Source organism: Macaca thibetana, chromosome X (genome assembly GCF_024542745.1).
Source record: "Macaca thibetana thibetana isolate TM-01 chromosome X, ASM2454274v1, whole genome shotgun sequence".
Classification (NCBI taxonomy): domain Eukaryota; kingdom Metazoa; phylum Chordata; class Mammalia; order Primates; family Cercopithecidae; genus Macaca; species Macaca thibetana.
This window is the reverse complement of record NC_065598.1, coordinates 148,344,115-148,361,626: the sequence shown is the minus strand read 5'-3', so window position 1 is coordinate 148,361,626 and position 17,512 is coordinate 148,344,115. Positions and strand designations below refer to the sequence as shown.

General features: G+C 54.6%; 2 protein-coding genes across 5 annotated transcripts in view; both read left to right on the top strand.

Annotated features, from left to right (window-relative positions):
* Positions 1–5,021: 5,021 nt before the first annotated feature.
* CCNQ (cyclin Q) lies at positions 5,022–16,794 on the top strand. 4 transcript variants are annotated; one of them, XM_050775383.1, is made up of 6 exons: positions 5,200–5,260; positions 5,859–5,881; positions 7,983–8,166; positions 9,809–9,941; positions 11,710–11,937; positions 16,269–16,781. In XM_050775383.1, exons 3-6 carry the CDS (start codon positions 7,997–7,999, stop codon positions 16,356–16,358), a joined length of 621 nt encoding a protein of 206 aa, XP_050631340.1. In that variant the 5' UTR covers positions 5,200–5,260; positions 5,859–5,881; positions 7,983–7,996; the 3' UTR covers positions 16,359–16,781. The 4 variants fall into 4 exon arrangements, with proteins under 4 accessions (XP_050631338.1, XP_050631337.1, XP_050631339.1 ...); XM_050775381.1 differs by lacking the exon at positions 5,859–5,881 and having other exon boundaries at positions 5,022–5,260; positions 16,329–16,794; XM_050775380.1 differs by lacking the exon at positions 5,859–5,881 and having other exon boundaries at positions 5,022–5,260; positions 16,269–16,794.
* HAUS7 (HAUS augmin like complex subunit 7) overlaps positions 11,000–17,512 on the top strand; it is a 143,080-nt gene continuing 136,567 nt past the window's right edge. The window contains exon 1 of the mRNA XM_050775357.1: positions 11,000–11,005. The gene's annotated coding sequence lies outside the window, so the exon portion shown is untranslated. The remainder of the gene's footprint in view (positions 11,006–17,512) is intronic.

Sequence of the window (17,512 nt, the reverse complement as noted above, 5' to 3'; positions counted from 1 at the left end):
ACAAACACAGAGGAGAAGGCCACGTGGATTCACAGAGAATAGAGCGGTGTCATCACAAGCCAAGGGACACCCAGATTCCCCAGGAACTGGGAGAGGCAAGAAGGAGCCTCCCCCAGAGCCTCCAGAGGAGGGAACAGGGTCCTGCAGACACCAGGATCTTAGGCTTCTGGCCTCCAGAGCTGCAAGAGAGCGCATTTCTGTTGTGTTACTTTGTTACGGCAGCCACAGGAAATGGGGTGGTGGGGGGGCGGGCCATGAACGGGAAACAAATACATCTTCACTTTGATGCTTTTGTACAAATACCCCCTAGGAAAATAACACATTTAGGGCCCCATTAATGCATGACAATTGAGTAACTCATAGACAGGCCTCACTCCTCTCTCCCTGATACCTTGACCTTTACCCTCCCTCCCTTCCTCAGCCACTTGCTCCTGATCCCCAGATCCTGTCAGCATGTTGTCATGGATAGAGTGGACCTGTGTGACATGTGAGGGACAGCGAGATCAAGGTCCCTGGAGACAGACTGTGGCATGGAGCCGGAGAGCTGAAGTGTCCTAGGGGGAGGATAGTAAAAGCATAATGTTGCTCTTTGGGGCAGGTGGAAACTTCTAGAGTTCTCTGTGTATGAGAATGGAACTGCAAATCATTTGCCAGTGACTTTCCTGCTTTGCTCCAGCGAGAGGGTCACAGTGGGACCAGTGGCTGTGAGTGGAGTCCCCATGGGGTTGCGGGACAGGAGCTTCCACAAGGTGCCTCCTGCTGCAGGAGCCTTCACCCACCTGAGCCAGGGAACCAGCTGTTCATCCCAGGAGGGGCTCAGGGGCTGCCTAGGAGACAGATTTCAGGCCAAGGTCTTTCCATCAGCTCCCACTCTGGCTGCTGTGCACCCCACAACGAGGATCCTCCATCTCCAACCATCGCAGTGGAGCCTTGTTTCAGAGGTGACCTCGCTGACCTCGTTGCAGGACTTTGAGGGTACACCCCACTCTGGTCCCCTGCCGCACCACCTCCTTGCTATCAGGAGTCGTCCCTGGGCTATCAGGAGTCCCGGGACAGCCCGGCCACCCACCCTCGCTGTGGCTGTCCTGCTGACACCCTGGGTTTCTCAGGTCCTTGCCTTCACTTGGCCCTTCTGAGAGCTTCCTGGCTCCGTAACGTTGCCCACTTCTTCCAGCTGCTCTGCCCTCCGACTTTCTTTGCTGGCCAGTCTCCCAGCTCTTCCGTGTGAAACCCTTCTCCCCATAAGAAGATTTTGTCCTCAGTGGCACGATTGCATGTGGTAGTTTTAAAAAATAATGGATTTACTCAGATATAATTCACGTACCATAAAATTCACCCATTTAAAGCATACAATTCAATGGCCTTTTAATGTATTCACAGAGTTGTGCCACCGTCACCACTATCTAATTCCAGAACAGCCTTGTCACCCCTGTCTCCATCAGCAGTCACTCCCTGTGATCTCTTCCTGGCCCTGGCACCCACTCATCTGGTTTTAGTCTCCCGCACATCTATTGCTGGGGTAGATTTTCCAGCCCTCATGCCCGACTGGCAGCACTTCTCCCTAGGTCCAACTTGGTCACACCCAAGATCCCGTGCGTGCTTAGAGCTTGCTCAATTACTCTATTGAGCTCCTGGTTACTCGAGTCTCTGCAAAAGAAAATAATACCAGGCAGTAGATTCACCAAAAAGTCATAATCTGACCAGGCTTTGTGGCTCACACCTGTAATCTCAGCACTTTGGGAGGCCGAGGTAGCCAAATCACCTGAGGTCAGGAGTTCGAGACCAGCCTGGCCAACATGGTGAAACCCCGTCTCTACTAAAAATACAAAAAATTAGCTGGGTGTGGTGGCGCACGTGGCCTGTAATGCCAGCTACTCAGGAGGCTGAGGCAGGAGTATCACTTGAACCCGGGAGGTGGAGGTTGCAGTGAGCCAAGATCATGCTACTGCACTCCAGCTTGGGCGGCAGAGCGAGATTCTGTCTCAATCAATCAATCAATAAAAAGATGAAGGGTGGGTAGGCAGTGGGGAGCGGGGAGGGAGAACAGAGATGGAGGCTGTGGATCTTGCCGATGGTGAGAGGGAGCTGGCTCGGATGGCACAGTGGATAAGTGACTATGGCAGGAGGTTCCCAGGCAGTAAGGAGTTTCTAAAGACAAGTAGTAGGCCTGGACTTTGATGAGGCTGCCAGGATGAAGACCTGGGCAGGTTAGGTGCTTTGGAAATTGCCTCTGCTTTTTGAAGACCACCCAGGCTTTCCCATGGCCCTGCCTGTGCACAGCCTCTCTTCTGGACCCCGAATGCCTCTTCCCTCTTTCTCTGCCTCATCCTTTGATCTTCAGACCGAGTCCTATTCCTTGAAATGAGTCACTCACTCTTTTCCATAATAGTGCTATTGTGAGGGAAAGGCTGTGATTTAATCAATGTATGGGCACATGGTGAGGATTAGCTAAGGAAGCGCTGGCAAATATTACAGAATCGTGTTTCTGATGGTGACTGGCAGCCCCAGGGCCAAGCCTGGGGTCGCGAACCAGGCTTCAGCCCTCGAGGAACTCACCATCTGAGCCAGGGGAGATGAGACGGGGTATGCCACATTTGGGACAATGGGGACAGGCTTGCCAGTGGGAGAGGAGGTGCTGCCTAAAGGTTTGCTGGCTCCAGTTGGTGGCTAGTGAATTATTCATTTATCAACCACTGCGCCGAGGTGACCCAGGGCTTTAAACTTCATGTTCATTGAGTCATTCCCTCGGCTCACATTCCCAGGCACCTTTTACTAGCTGAGCTGGGACTCTTCTCAGCACATAAGGCCCAGAGCAGAAGGAGGAGTTCGAGCTGCGCCTAGAGGATGGGCGGGCCACCAGGGGCCAGAGGGAAGCACTGTATGATTTGGGGTGTTCGCATATGTGCATGTGTGTATGTGGGGGGAATGTGTGATGCATGTGTATGGGGGGGTGTGTGTGTGTAGTGTGCACAGATGTGGTGGTAGGGGGAAGCTGAGAGGCAGCAGCCTGATTCTCCAAGGCCCATAGCTGCTTTAGGGAACATGGGCTTGAGCCTTCTAGATCTAGCTGTGGCTGGTCCAGCCCAGGGCACTGTCTGGAGGAACACAGGACCTGGCCTCCACCAACGGGGCTGAGGCAAGGTGGGCCCTCTGGGCATTGCCCAGGTTTCAGCCTTGGGCTGGGGAGAGGGTGGGGCTGCTCACAGCTTGGGGACAGACACAGTGTTCAAGGTATGGCAGGTGTCAGCAGCACCGGGAGCTGGGGACCCTGAGTCAGTTCACACACGCACACATATGCACACACACGTGCACACCTGTGCACATAGACAAAAGCAAGCTGGGTGATGGAAGTGCAGCAGTAATTCCTTCACCAGGCAGAATATGTGCAGAGACGTTCAGCTGGGAGGCCATAACCTTTAGGGGACCTGCCAAAGGTCTCTGCCATGAGGCAAAGTGGTGAGATCTGAGGCCGGTCAGTTGACAGGGTGACTCTGCAAGGACCAGCATGTGAGGCCAAGGCCCCACATTTTCTCCTGAGGGTGAAGGGACCCCGGAGGGTGTCAGGCAGGGCAGGACCTGTTGAGCCTCGCCGTTTAGAAAGCTGGCTCCGGCGGCTGCTATTGTGGGCTGAATGGCAGCCCCCAAAAGGTGTGTCCATGTCCTAATCCTTGTGACTGTAACCTTATTTAGAAGGACCTTTGCAAGATGTAATGAAGATAAGGATGTCAAGATGAGCTCCTCCTGGATTATCTAGGTGGGCCCTAATCCAGTGACAGATGTGCTTATAAGAGAAGAGAAGACAGGGAGAAGGCCATGTAAAGATGGAGGCAGAGATTGGAGTGATGGGGCCACAAGCCCAGGAAGAACTCAGGCTGTAGAAGCTGGAAGAGCAAGGAAGAACTGATCCTCTGCCAGAGCCTTTGAGGGAGCAAAGCCCTGGTGTCACCTCCATTTCAGGTGTCTGGCCTCCAGAATTGAGAGAGGATATACTTCTGGTGTTTTTAGCAACCCAATTTGTGGTCATTTGTTACAGTAGCCCCAGGAAACTAACCCAGCTGCGATGGAGAGGACTTGGGGAGCCTGGTGGAGGCAGGAGGTGCTGAGGAAGGAGACCCAGGTCTGACTGGGTGTGTGGGGTGGGGGTAAGAAGTGGAGACTTCCACATCATCCGGAGATCAAGGCGCCTGGGTAGAAGGGTTTAGGGAGTAGTAGCTGTTGCCTCTCCATATTGCCAGCTGTCTGAAATTGTAGCAATGATCTGAATGTATCAGAATGGCTCAAGTGACTGTCACTAGCTTGGGAGTCCTTTTGGGGTTCTATGTCCCTAAAGCCTGATGCGCCATTTCCTGCTTGTGGAAGGCACGAATGAAAAATGGGATGGTAAATACATGAGTTCGATATTCAACATGTATTCAACAAACATTTATTAGGCTCCTACTGTGCGTAGCGCTGGAAAGGCAAGCAGAAGCTAGATTCCCAATCGATCCCAGGAGGCTGGACGATCCAGACACAAACACCGTTCATGCGTCTATTGGAAAAGGCCCCCTTGGAATTTTGTGCACAGCATTTCCTTGGGGTGTCGGTGGATCGAGGTTTGCAAACACTAGCACCTTTTCCGGTGGCCGCTGCCTTCTCAGACCTCAGACACCGGCGCCTCCACGTGAACTCCCGCAGGCGTCTCTAGCCCAGGGCTTGGCGGGCGCTGCCGGCTGTTCCTGGCCTAAGCCATGTTGGGCCGCCAGCCCGGGGCTACACCTTCTTCGGACCGCGGGGATTTGCGGCTCGAGTGACCGGAGGTGACCTCCCGCGGGTCTGAGAGGAGCTCCGCGGACTCTCGCTCCGCGGGGAGGAGCCTGCGTCTCCCAGAGGCGGGGCTCGAGACGTCTAGGGGGTCGCCACTCGCTAGCCGCCCGGTGGTGTCGGCCTCTGCGCCTGCGCCTGCGCCTGCGCCTGCGCGCGCGGCCAGGCAGCCTCTGTGGCGCAGTCGCGCGCTCACTCTTGGGTGCTGGCCCTGCGGGGCGGGGCGGAGGAGCGGCGGGGCGGGACGCAGACGGGTGGGGCGGCCGTGCCCGCCGCAAGCACCCTCTCGGCTTTGCCAGCGTCTGCGCGCCGGAGCCGCCTCTCCTTCCGCCGGGGCCGCAGGGCCTCATGGAAGCCCCGGAGGGCGGCGGAGGGGGGCCCGCAGCGCGGGGCCCTGAGGGGCAGCCGGCGCCCGAAGCCAGGGTGCACTTCCGAGTGGCGAGGTTCATCATGGAGGCAGGTAACCGCGGCCAGGGGCAGGCCGGGGCAGGCGGCGCCGGGACCCGCTTCGCGGAGCGGGCGCGGCTGGCCAGGCCGGGCTTCCGGAGTGCTCACCTTACAGAGGCCGGGAAGCCCGGCTCGGGGCTGAGGACCTCCGCCTTTGCGCCGAGCCCGGTGTGCTGAGCAGTGAGCCGCGATGTGTCCCCATTGCGTGAACCGGTGTGCAGGCCCTAGGAGAGGACGTGGCCGGGTCGGGCCTCCAGCGAGGCGGGGACCAGCCCGGGCACCTGCAGCTCTGCGCAGTGCGCCACGCCTTCTGCCGCACCCGCGGGCCTGCACTGGCGCTTGGTCTCGCGGAGCCTTTTGGAGAAGGCTGTCCGGGGTTTCCTGTCACTCCGAGGACGTAGGCTGCATGCAGCTCCTGTTCCGAACCCTGCCAGGATATCCACAATAGTGTTGGGCTCCGCATTTCCATCCAGCCATCAATAGTGTTTTATTTTGTTTTGTTTTGTTTTTGAGACGGAGTCTCGCTCTGTTGGCCAGGTTGGAGTGCAGTGGCGTGATCTCGGCTCACTGCAACCTCCATCTCCTGGACTAAAGCAGTTCTCCTTCCTCAGCCTCCGAGTAGCTGGAATTACAGGTATGTGCCACCGCGCCCGGCTAATGTTTGTAGTTTTAGTAGAGATGGGGTTTCACCATGTTGGCCAGGCTGCTCTTGAACTCCTGGCCTCAGGTGATCCACCCGCCTTGGCCTCCCAAAGTGCTGGGATTACAGGCGTGAGCTACCTTGTCCGGCCCATCAACAGTGTCTTGATAGGAGATACTGTTAGTTGGTGGATAGTTATTTCCTACCTTTACTGCTTGGGGGAGAAGGGTTGGGCAGATATACTTTTACTCAAGGTGGACAGAGAGTCTGAGGAATGCTGCAGGACTGTTCATCCCAGTGATATGTAAATGTACTGTAATTTGCAAGAAGAGTTGCAATGTTATTATTAGGGAAGGATAGCAGTGACACCTCATCTGCTACCATCTGCTCGGAGGGTCCATGTAAATTGGGCTTTGCTCTGTAAAACAAGGCTTGGAAGGTCATGTCAGTAACAGAACCTTATCTGGCATCTCCTGGAATGAGGGGTCCCAGGTAGGAATTGTCTCTATATAACAAGTTTAGACCTTCTGAGGGACTTCTTTATAAAATGTATTGCATAAACCTTTGTTCTTTGTAGGAGGCTAAATATTGATTTCCCAAAGATGTCCCTGTCCTAATCCCTGGAACCTGTGAATGTCATCTTATATAGCAAAAGAGACTTTGAAGATGTGGTTAAAGACCCTAAGATGGGAGATCATCCTAGATTATTTGGATGTAACCATCCTTATAAGGGAAAGGCAGGAGGAGTTACCATCAGAGAAGGCCACATGAGGACAGAAGCAGAGTTAGAGGTTTGGAAGATGGAGGAAGGGGCCAGCAACCAAGGAATGCAGCCCTCCTCTAGAAGCTAGAAAAGGCAAGGAAACAGATTTCTCCCATGGAGCCTCCAGAAGGAGCCAGCCCTGTTAAGACGTTGATCTTAGCCTTCTAGGCTTGTTTTGGACTTCTGACCTCCAGGATCAGGAGAGTATAAATGTGTGTTGTTTAAGTGACTGAATTTGTGGTGATTAGTTGCAGTAGCCCTAGGGAACTGATCTACCTTCTTAGGCAGAGGACACTAGCTGTCATTTCATGGTTGATTGTTGGTTGTTCTCCACCTTCCTGTTTTGGCCTAGTGGATGTCATTTAACCTCTTGTGAACCCTGGTTGTTGTGAATTTGTTTTGGTTCTGTGCACCAGGGCAGTGATTTTCTTAGGAGCCATTCAGGAATGGGCTGGGGATGGGCTTTAACCCCTAAGTGAATCCACTGAGTTGTGTTCTGGTGTTTTGAGTTTTGTTAACCTTAAAATTTTTTTTCTTTTCTTTTTTTTTTTTTGTAGAGACAGGGTCTCACTCTGTTGCCCAGGCCGATCTCAAATTCCTGGGCTCAAGCAATCCTCCTGCTTTAGCCTCCCAAAGTGCTGGGATTACAGGCGTAAATCAGCATGCCCAGCCTACTTTTCAACGTGTTGGTGTCCTTCCCCCGTGCCTGGCCGTGGCCATAAACATTGCTTTTTCTCTGTAATGCGAGTGGTTACTCTTGGCAGTCACGCTGCTTGCTTTGCTCACCTCTTCTAACCTGTGAACTATGAAACCAGTGCTCAGTATAATCTTTCACTGTGACTTCAGGACTTGTGGTACCCACGAGGCCGTTTCTCTTCTGTCGTCGTAGCTGTGGGTTGGGTGACTTCTAGCTAGCGGCTTGCTAAGGTGAACCCAGACACACAACAGCATATGGTCCTTTCCTAGGGTTTTGCAGAAGCTGCTATGCCAGTTGCTAACTGAGCAGTTCTTGGAACCCTTGTTTCCCAGAGCGTGGTCTACAGACCCCTGACATGGGCATGACCTGGGGCTTGTCACAAGTGCAGAATCTCAGAGCTGCAGACCTACAGAAGGGGAAGTTTGCATTTGAACACCGTCCCTAGGGGCTTGGGTCATCCACTGGAGTCTAAGAGCCCAGTGAGAGACCCGGCAGGAGCCACTGGCTCTGCTGGAAGCTCTTAGCCTTGTCCAAGAAGGGTTGTACCTGCTAGGGCCCATTCCAGTGGCTTCCCTCACTGGAGTAGTGAACCAGCGCTGGACTGAAGTCCTCTCTTGCCTGCTTTCTCTCTGCAGGTGTCAAGCTAGGGATGCGGTCCATTCCCATTGCCACTGCTTGCACCATTTACCATAAGTTCTTCTGTGAGACCAACCTGGATGCCTATGACCCTTACCTGATTGCCATGTCTTCCATTTACTTGGCTGGCAAAGTGGAAGAGCAGCACCTGCGGACTCGTGACATCATCAATGTGTCCAACAGGTAATGGCATTTGGATGGGCTCCTGGTGTCCACGCGGTGGGGGGGAAGGGTAGGGAAGGCTCCTACGGGGCCCTGCCCACCAGGTGCCAGCAATGGAGCTTGGAAGGAAGTACCTGGATGGCCTTGAACCAGGGCCAGAAACACTAGCAGCAAACGTGGGAAGGAGCCTGATGTCAGAGGCCAGTGGGGTCTGTGAGAGAAAAGCTGGGCCAGATTATGGGGAGCCTGGAAAGCTGGATGGAGGGTAGAGGTGGGGCTTGAGCAGGGGGAGCTTGGAGAGGCATGTCAAAGAAGATTCTGTTGAAGTCTTAGACAGGGATGGCTGCATGCAGAAGAGCTTGCCTGCATCAGGAGGGTACAGACCCAGCCAGGTGGTGGGTCCCAGTTGCTTAGGGGCCTCGCCCTGCTGTGGGTGTGGGCATGGGCATGGCACAGCCGGCCCAAGCAGGTGTGTTCCTCCTGGGGCAGGATGCAGGGTCTTCGCCAAGGCGAAGGAAAAACGGTCTGGGAAATATAAAACTGAGAAATGTTCACTTTTTGGAGTACCTCATTCCCATGAGAGGCTTAAATATCTTTCTTGGATGGCTGGACATGGTGGCTCATGCCTATAATCCCAACACTTTGGGAGGCCGAGGCGGGTGGATCGCTTGAGTCCAGGAGTTCAAGACCAGCCTGGCCAATATGGTGAAACCTTGTCTCTACCAAAAATACAAAAATTAGCCGGGTGTGGTGGTGCATGCCTGTGGTTCCAGTTGCTCGGGTGGCTGAGGCAGGAGGATCGCTTGAGCCCAGGAGGTCAAGGCTGCAGTGAGCTGTGACTACACCACTGTACTCTAGCCTGAAAGACAGAGCAAGACCTTGTCTCAAAGAATAAAAAATAAGGCCGGGCGCGGTGGCTCATGCCTGTAATCCCAGCACTTTGGGAGGCCAAGGCGGGTGGATCACGAGGTCAGGAGATCGAGACCATCCTGGCTAACACGGGGAAACCCGGTCTCTACTAAAAATGCAAAAAATTAGCTGGGCGTGGCGGCGGGTGCCTGTAGTCCCAGCTACTCAGGAGGCTGAGGCAGGAGAATGGCGTGAACTCGGGAGGCGGAGCTTGCAGTGAGCCGAGATCGCGCCACTGCACTCCAGCCTGGGCGACAGAGCGAGACTCCGTCTCAAAATAAATAAATAAATAAATAAATAAATAAAAAATAAAAATAAGATAAAAAAATACGTTCCCTGGGCCCAGAGTGAGAGCCCTGGGCATTGCCACCTCAGGTGATGAAGATTCCCTACTGCCAGGCTGAATATAACAGGAAGCACAACCGACTTGGCATGCTCAAGCTTCCGGTTCCTCTGGAGCCATCGCCAACAGCCAGTCTTTGCACTTGACATTTTGCTGAATGATAGCAGACAGCCCATCTGGCTAAAACTAGGACCTGGCTTCTTTCCTCTGTTGGTTACTGTTTTCATTCTGTGCACTAGATGTGGAGATGAAGAATTTTTGTATAAAAACACAAATAAAATGACCCTACGTTAATCTGCAGATGGACAATGTAGTTTGCATCTGGACATTGTGTGACTTAAGCAATTTGAGCCATCCAATGCTCAGGGGAGACTGCACTGGCTGCTGAAGCATTGCCATTTCTCTGTGCAGGTACTTTAACCCAAGCGGTGAGCCCCTGGAATTGGACTCCCGCTTCTGGGAGCTCCGGGACAGCATTGTGCAGTGTGAGCTTCTCATGCTGAGAGTTCTGCGCTTCCAGGTCTCCTTCCAGCATCCACACAAGGTACATGCTAGGGAATTGGTGCCTGTTTGGGGAGGCTCAAGCCATGGTCTTTGTTCTTTATCCCAAAAGTGCATCCCATCTCATACTCGAGAGCGCAGCACAGAAGGAGAGCAGGGCTGCGGCTGGGAACTGGGTCTCCCCGCTCCGTGTTTGTGGCTGGGTTGGCTGCCTGGCCTCTCCTGTCCCACTCCTGTGGGTTTTCTCAGCCAAATCTCATTCAGCTTCTGCCTTTCTGCCTGCTCACCTGTGGGCGAGGTCCATGTGGCCCGCTGAAGCTGTCGCAGCTCCTGTGGCCCATATAGATGGTATGCACGCTGGGTCTTGGGGAAGCAGGCTGGTTTCGTGACCAGCCAGAGTCCCCGTCCCCAGGAGATGCTGTGATGCCTCGGAGCATGCATCCAGCTCCGCTGTGCTTAGGAAGCCATCTAGGAACGTGTGAGTCTCAACAGAAGAACCATTTCAAACAGCAGCAAAAGGGAAAAGCGAAACGCTAAGGCGACTGGCACACGATGCTCTGGGCACCGCAGCCCCACGCACGGGCAGCTCAGAAGGCTGGCTGGAGACAGAGATGGAGGAGTTGTGGTTTGGGGCTCTGGGCTAGGAGTTTCATTCTTTTTCATCAAAACTCTTACTGAGATCATTGTAGATTCCCACACAGTTGTGACATGTACCCTTGGCCCAGTCTCCCCCAAGGGGAACACAGCCAGGATGTCAACACTGACACAGTCCACTGGCATCCTTACTTCCACTTGTATTCCTTTGTGTATTTTTTTTGTTCCATTTTATCACGTCTCCGTTCATAGACCTACCACCACAGCCAAGGTGAGAGACAGTTCCAGCTGCACAAGCCCTTCGTGTTGCCTTTATAATCTTGCCTCCAGCCTTCCACACTCCTACCTTAGTATCTGGAAAGCCCTGGTCTGGGATTTCTGCACAGTAGTGTCTTAGTGGGCAGAATGCTTGGTGAGCATCCTGGGGGAAGGTGGGAGATGCCCCGGTGGCTGCAGGGTGGAGCTGTCAAGGCGACAAGGCTTAGGAAAGAGCAGCACTCAGACCTCGGGGGGTGTGTGATCTGTGCCCAGATGGGAAACTGATAGCTTGGTGTGGCTGGGAGCCTGCCAGCCCCTTCCCCTCCTTCCAGTCAAGGCTGGGGCGGAAAGTAACCTATGTATCCCTCCTGCATGGTGTGCTGGGGTCACACACACATGTGTGTTCCAGACTGTCCAGAGAGCTTGCAGCATCTGTCTTATTGTGTGAGGTTCCGGCAAAATGTCTGTTCTGAGAGCAGGAGCTGGCAGCTGGGCTGGGAGGTCATTTGGATGTTGTGGCTGAGGACAGCATGTGCCCTTGGCAGCAGGCCAGATGCATGGGGAGCAGCACCCTCTGTTCTGCCCATGAAGAGGGTGCTTTCCGGAGCACCAGGCCCCGAGGAATTTCATGGTGGCCAGAGCGGGCCCTGTGGTTGAGAGGGACTGCGGTGGGGGTGGCCCTCATAGGTTTCCCTAGAGCTGGGTCTGGAGGATGAGAGTGGGCAGGTGCATATGGTGAGGTGGTTTCAGGCACACAGCTCCATGAGTGTGAAGGCCCTAGACAGGGTGCGCTGGAAGGCGGGATGGGAGGGGCAGGAGATGGGGCCAGCAGAAGGCCTTGGGGCTTCTTCCTAAGGGACATGGAAGCCGCTGGAGGGTTGGTGCAGGTGCTGATACGATTATGTCAGCATGAGGAGAGCAGCTGGTGGGATCAAAGGCTGATGCATGTGTCTTTGCAGTATCTGCTCCACTACCTGGTTTCCCTCAAGAACTGGCTGAACCGCCACAGCTGGCAGCGGACCCCTGTTGCCGTCACTGCCTGGGCCCTGCTGCGGGACAGCTACCACGGGGGGCTGTGCCTCCGCTTCCAGGCCCAGCACATCGCCGTGGCAGTGCTCTACCTGGCCCTGCAGGTCTACGGAGTTGAAGTGCCCGCCGAAGTCGAGGCTGAGAAGCCATGGTGGCAGGTGAGGTGGCTGCTTGGCATACCGGACGTGCCCCCTTTCCCTCTGGAAGTCTGTATTGCAGTGCTCACCAAATTCTTTCTATTAATTATCCATGAAGAAAGATATGGGCTGCTGGGGAGCATGGAAGCTTCAGAGCACCCTGTTGATGGCCTGGGCCAGGCTCTCCCTCAGCACAGTTGCCATTTAGGGATCCTGGATGTTGAACAAGAGTGCTAGCCTCCACTGAGATGTCGCCGGTGTCCCGGGAGGCGGGTTGCCCCAGCGGAGAACCACTTTTACTGAATTGAGTGGGAACTTGAGTGTGGTCACAGGTTACCAAACCTGGCTTCCCATCAGAAACATCTGGGGTGCTTTATGGAGAGGGCTGGGTGACTAGGTAGGTGACAGCTAGCTGGCTAGTTGACAGACACCTAGGTGGATGGGTGAGAGAGCTGATGGGCTGGGTGGCGGGTGACTGATAGGTATTAGTAGGTAGATCCTGGAGGGATGGATGGTAGAACTCTGTAGGCCTGCCCAGCGGACAGCTTTCCAGGTGGCCGCTGCTGTTCTGCATAGAGGCACCCCTGCCTCTCTTTCCTGGCCCGTGTGCCTTGCGGATGACCACAGCACTTGCTGATTTTTGCATGTTTATTGTCTAATCTCGTATCCCCAGTCAGCTGTGAGCGCCTGAGGCCAGGCAGCTCATCTGCCCCATGCCGCCACGTCTCCCGCGCCACCCTGGCACTATAGCAGGTGCCCATGTGTCTTTGAACCCATGCACCCGTGTTCCTAGTCGCAGGCTGGAAGCACCCTGTCCCCGAGGCAGTGTGCAGGTGGTGCAGGGCCATCTGTGTGGACAGACAGTATTGCTCCATGCTCAGGCTGCCAGGGACTTTCAGATAGCATGGCTGCCTTGTGCTCAGGGTTGGACTCTGGTGAGGGCAGACACCTTTTGGGGACATCTGGTGGGTGTGGCCCTGGCCCTGGGCTGCCTGGCTATCCTGCATCTCTCTTCCTTTCTGCTCTGTCTTCTGCGCTTGCTCATAAACCTCACCTGGTGTGCTGGTACCACCTGCATCCCATGCTTAACCCCTCCCAGAGGAGCGCGAGCCCAGGTGAGCCTGCACAGCCAGGAAGCAGCTCCACCAGCAAGTTGTTTGCTGGCGGCCCAGCTCACCCAGTTGTTGTTCAGACTGCGAAGAAGTTACCCTTTGTGGGGTGGCGAGCTTATGTTCACCCAGCCCTTCTTAAAGGTTGCTAAACTTGACCTGACCTTTGCTTCCCAGCTCGGGGCTGTGCACCAGAAGCTTCCGGAATCCAGGTGCATCCTATGGGCTGGTGGGGTGCAAGGGCCTGATCCCTCATGATGAGTGGGGCCCTGGGAGGCCTCACCCACCCAGGTGCTGCGGAGCTCACAGCCTAGCTTTTGAAACCCTTTCTTCCTTGTGTGCTCTTGGCCACCACTTCTTTTTTTTTTTTTTTTTTTTTGAGACGGAGTCTCGCTCTGTCGCCCAGGCTGGAGTGCAGTGGCACAATCTTGGCTCACTGCAAGCTCCACTCCGCCTCCCGGGTTCACGCCATTCTCCTGCCTCAGCTTCCCAAGTAGCTGGGACTACAGGCGCACACCACCACGCCCGGCTAATTTTTTTGTAATTTTAGTAGAGAGGGGGTTTCACCATGTTAGCCAGGATGGTCTCGAACTCCTGACCTCGTGATCCACCTGCCTCGGCCTCCCAAAGTGCTGGGATTACAGACGTGAGCCACCGCGCCCGGCCTCGGCCACCACTTCTTATAGCGACTCCTGTCACTTGTCTGCCATGGGCTCGGCATGGCAGCTTGATGTGCTTCCCTGGAGGAGCTTGCCTGCACTCTGACTTGCCAGATGAGCAGGGATGGTGGCGGTGTCAGAAATGATGCAGGTCGTCACACAATGCTGCTGAAACTTCCACGTCCAGAGCCACACTGAGTGCCCTCCATCCCCTTGTTCCTTAGCAAAAGGAGAACCTGCCTCTTTGCAGCCACTGCTGCTCTTTGTCTTATAAACAGAAAGGCAAAGTCCCCAGAGGCCGGCAGTGTCTCCTCCTAGGACTTGGCTCTGTGTCCTTTCGGCTGTCAGGTGCCCCAGGGTTGTCACCTGTTCTGGACTGTTATATTTAGTTGTGATGACATACACATCACCTAAATTGTACCATGTTCACCATTTTTAAGTGTGCGGCCCAGGGGCAGAAGCACATTCACGGTGCTGTGCAGCCATCACCACCATCCAGCCGCAGAACTTGTTCATCTTCTCAAACTGAAGCTCTGGCCCGTTCAACCCCAACTCCCCACCCCCCAGCCCCTGGCACCCACCCTTCCACTGTCCATCTACAGAGTTCATGGCTCTCCTTTGAGGCCCCTCACAGTGTGTGCCTTTCTGTGACTGGCTCCTTTCACTGAGCACAGTGTTGGAGCCCCTGTCTCAGAATGTCCTTTCTTTTGATGGCTGAATCATATTTCATGGCCTGCATGGACTGTATGATATTAACATATTCATCCACGGATGGACGCAGGCTGCTTCTACGTTTTGGCCCTGCCTTTTTTTTTTTTTTTTTTTTTTTAAAGTGACAGAGTCTCACTCTGTTGCCAGGCTGGAGTGCAGTGGTGAGATCTCGGCTCACTACAGCCTCCGCCTCATTGGTTCAAGTGATTCTCCTGCCTCAGTCTCCCAAGTAACTGGGATTACAAGTGCCTGCCACCACACCCGGCTAATTTTTGTATTTTTAGTAGAGACGGGGTTCAAGGAACTCCTGACCTCCAGTGATCCACCCGCCTCGGCCTCCCAAAGTGCTGGGATTATAAGCGTGAACCACCATGCCCAGCCCCTGCATGCTTTTTAATGATTGCTTCTGAGCTTGGGGTCTCCAGGAGCACACAGGTCACGGACCCCAGCAAACAAGTGTGCATTTCTGAAGTATTTGTTTTTCACCCAGAGCCCAGGGTAAGACAGCTATGCTTCCTGAGTCAGGACTTGGAGGGTGTCCAGGTTACCATCTCCTACCTCAGGTTGTAGGCCACAGAGGAACCTATGGTTCTTTGGGAGCATTCAGCAGGGGTGGACTTAGGTCCACTTCTTGCCTTGACTTGGCCCAAGGCCTTGATCTTATTGGTACATTGGTTCCCCAGGCAGCAAGCTTGGGCACAGGGTGGCTACAGACGCAGCATCTAACCAAGGTCTTGCTGCTTTGCTTACTATTTCCCTTATCAATGGGGATCCCAAAGAGCACCCTGGGGCTCAGTGCTGTGCTGGGAGGGCTCAGAACTCAGAAAAGCTGTCACACTCTGAGTTCCGGTTTATTACAAGGAAAGGACACAGGTCACGGTGAGCGAAGGCTCAGGGTGCACAGGACAGGCTCCAGGAGAGACCAGGCGTGAGCTTCAGTGGCTCCTCGCCCAGGGGAGTTGTGCCGACAGCACCTGTTTCTTTCAGCAACAGTGTGGGACAGCATGCACGGAGTCGTAACTAGGGAAGCTCACCCAGCCGTGGCGGCCAGGGTTTCCGCAGGGGGTGGATCGCATAGGCACGGAGCGCCTGCATGGCCAACCCTGGTTACTTGGGCTGCAGCCACCAGAGGTCTAGCTGGGACTCTGTGGCCCAAGGCCCTCACCGTAAATGATGTGGTTAACACAGACTGCCTGGCAGTCCAGTAAACCAAGACGCTCACACGGGGCGGGATTTTCTAGGGGCCTAGAGGTTATTCTCCAGGAGCTGGGCAGAGGCCAGACCTGCTTTTGGAAGGTACAGGGTGTAGACCCCACCCTGTGGCATGGCCCTGGGCTGCAACCCTCCTGCCATGGGCCCTGAGGATGTCCTTTGCCGTCTTGCGAGTGCTCCTGCATGTGGTGGTCCGGGCTGTGGAGTGGGTCCACATGCTCCCCAGGGGCTGGGTTACGGTGGGCATGGGGTCCGGGTACTTAGTCTGCCTGTGGCTGCACAGGGACTGCCACCCTGTCCTCTTGCCGGTGTCCCCAGAGACCCTAGACCTGAAGGAGTCCCAGGCAGGAGGCAGGAGCCTGTGCTCTGGACCCAGCTGTGTTACCAATTCCCTGCATGACCTCAGACAGGTCCCCTCCTGTCTGGGTCAGAGGATCACCAAGGCCTGTTCCACCTGGAATGTCCTCGGCTTTGTGAAGCGTTTCATTGGCCTCAACAGGCTGGAACTGAACTGGCTTTGCAGGAGAGCTACCATCTTCTTGGATAGCCAAGTCCCTGTGCCCCTCCCCTGCCCATGAAATGTGATTCTGTGCTTAGTGACAGGTGCCTTATTTAACACAGAGGGAGTCTAACTGGAACCTGTTTTCCTTCTTCTTTCTAGGTGTTTAGTGACGACCTTACCAAGCCAATCATTGATAATATTGTGTCTGATCTCATTCAGATTTATACCATGGACACAGAGATCCCCTAAGGCCCTGGCCCAGGCCTGCCCAAAGAGAAGCCCAGGATGGTTGGCTGCCTGGGGACATTGCCACCACGTCGCCATGACGGCTGGTCCCCAGAGGACCGGCTGGGAGGACTGGTTTGCTGCTGGAAAAGGACTGGAGAAGGCGATGGCATGCTGCTGCTTTAACAGTCCCTAGCAGTTGCGGTCCAGACGATGATGGGAGCCGCACCTCCAGTGGGCAGGCCGGGAGTGCACTGTGTGAGCTGACCCAAGGCAGCCACATCTGCTTTTGTCCTTTGAGAGGACTCTGACTACAACAGAGGCGTGACATCAATGAAAGGAAAACCATGAAATCGATGAGACTGAATCCCTAGGGATTTTTTAAAGCCAGATTCATGGCGAGAATGAATGTGCAACATGGCTGAAATCTATTTTGTGTAATAAAAGGTGATGCAAGTCAGTAGGGACCCTTGGCTTTGCTCTGCAGCGCATGCTGCACATGGGGGTGTGCGGGGCCGCCAGAGACTGCTTCCCTCGGAGTGCCCTCAGGTAGAGTGTCCCACACAGCCACCAGGCGGCAGGCCTGGGGTTAGGGAGGATCACTTGCATTCAGAAAAGTGAGACCTGATCAAAAGTAACTAAAAGTAATGCGTTTTTCAGTGACTCCCTGCTCAAAAGCCAGTGGGTAAGAAGGAGTCCAGGAGATGCTCTCTGGGTCCCCTTACAGGCTAGACATACGTTCAGCACGTGGCATAGGGCTGGGGGACTGGTAGGTTTACACAGGAGGGTGGGCTCCGGCTCCTGCAGGTGTGGGGGCAGGGGTGATGCAGGTCAGGGCAGAGTCTTGCTTGACTTTACAGAGCGACTATGTTCGGTGTCCTCAGGGTGAAGTATCTGAGCAGATGTCACAGGCCTCCCTGGTGGGCAGGCTTGCCCCGGCTGACCTGCCCTTCATTTTGTAGAACTCCCCTGTGGGTTTTGATGATTAACTTCTCCTAAATGTGGGCTCCTGCTTTACCTGGTGTAAGCTTTTTAAGACTACTCAGTCAAAGAACCACATTTTTAAGCAGCTACTGTGTGCCCAGTCCTTGCCTACGCTCTGGCAACCTGGTGAAACTCCTTGCTTATGTGGAGGGAGAGATGGGAAACAGAATGAGAATGTGTAGCATGGTAGTGAA

What these genes read in the sequence shown, in the direction of transcription:
- CCNQ (XM_050775380.1), top strand. Translation starts at nt 5,149, where the DNA reads ATGGAAGCCCCGGAGGGCGGCGGAGGGGGGCCCGCAGCGCGGGGCCCT. An exon ending in GAGGTTCATCATGGAGGCAG is followed by an intron (nt 5,261 to 7,982) that starts GTAACCGCGGCC and finishes TTCTCTCTGCAG; the next exon opens with GTGTCAAGCTAGGGATGCGG. An exon ending in CCTTCCAGCATCCACACAAG is followed by an intron (nt 9,942 to 11,709) that starts GTACATGCTAGG and finishes GTGTCTTTGCAG; the next exon opens with TATCTGCTCCACTACCTGGT.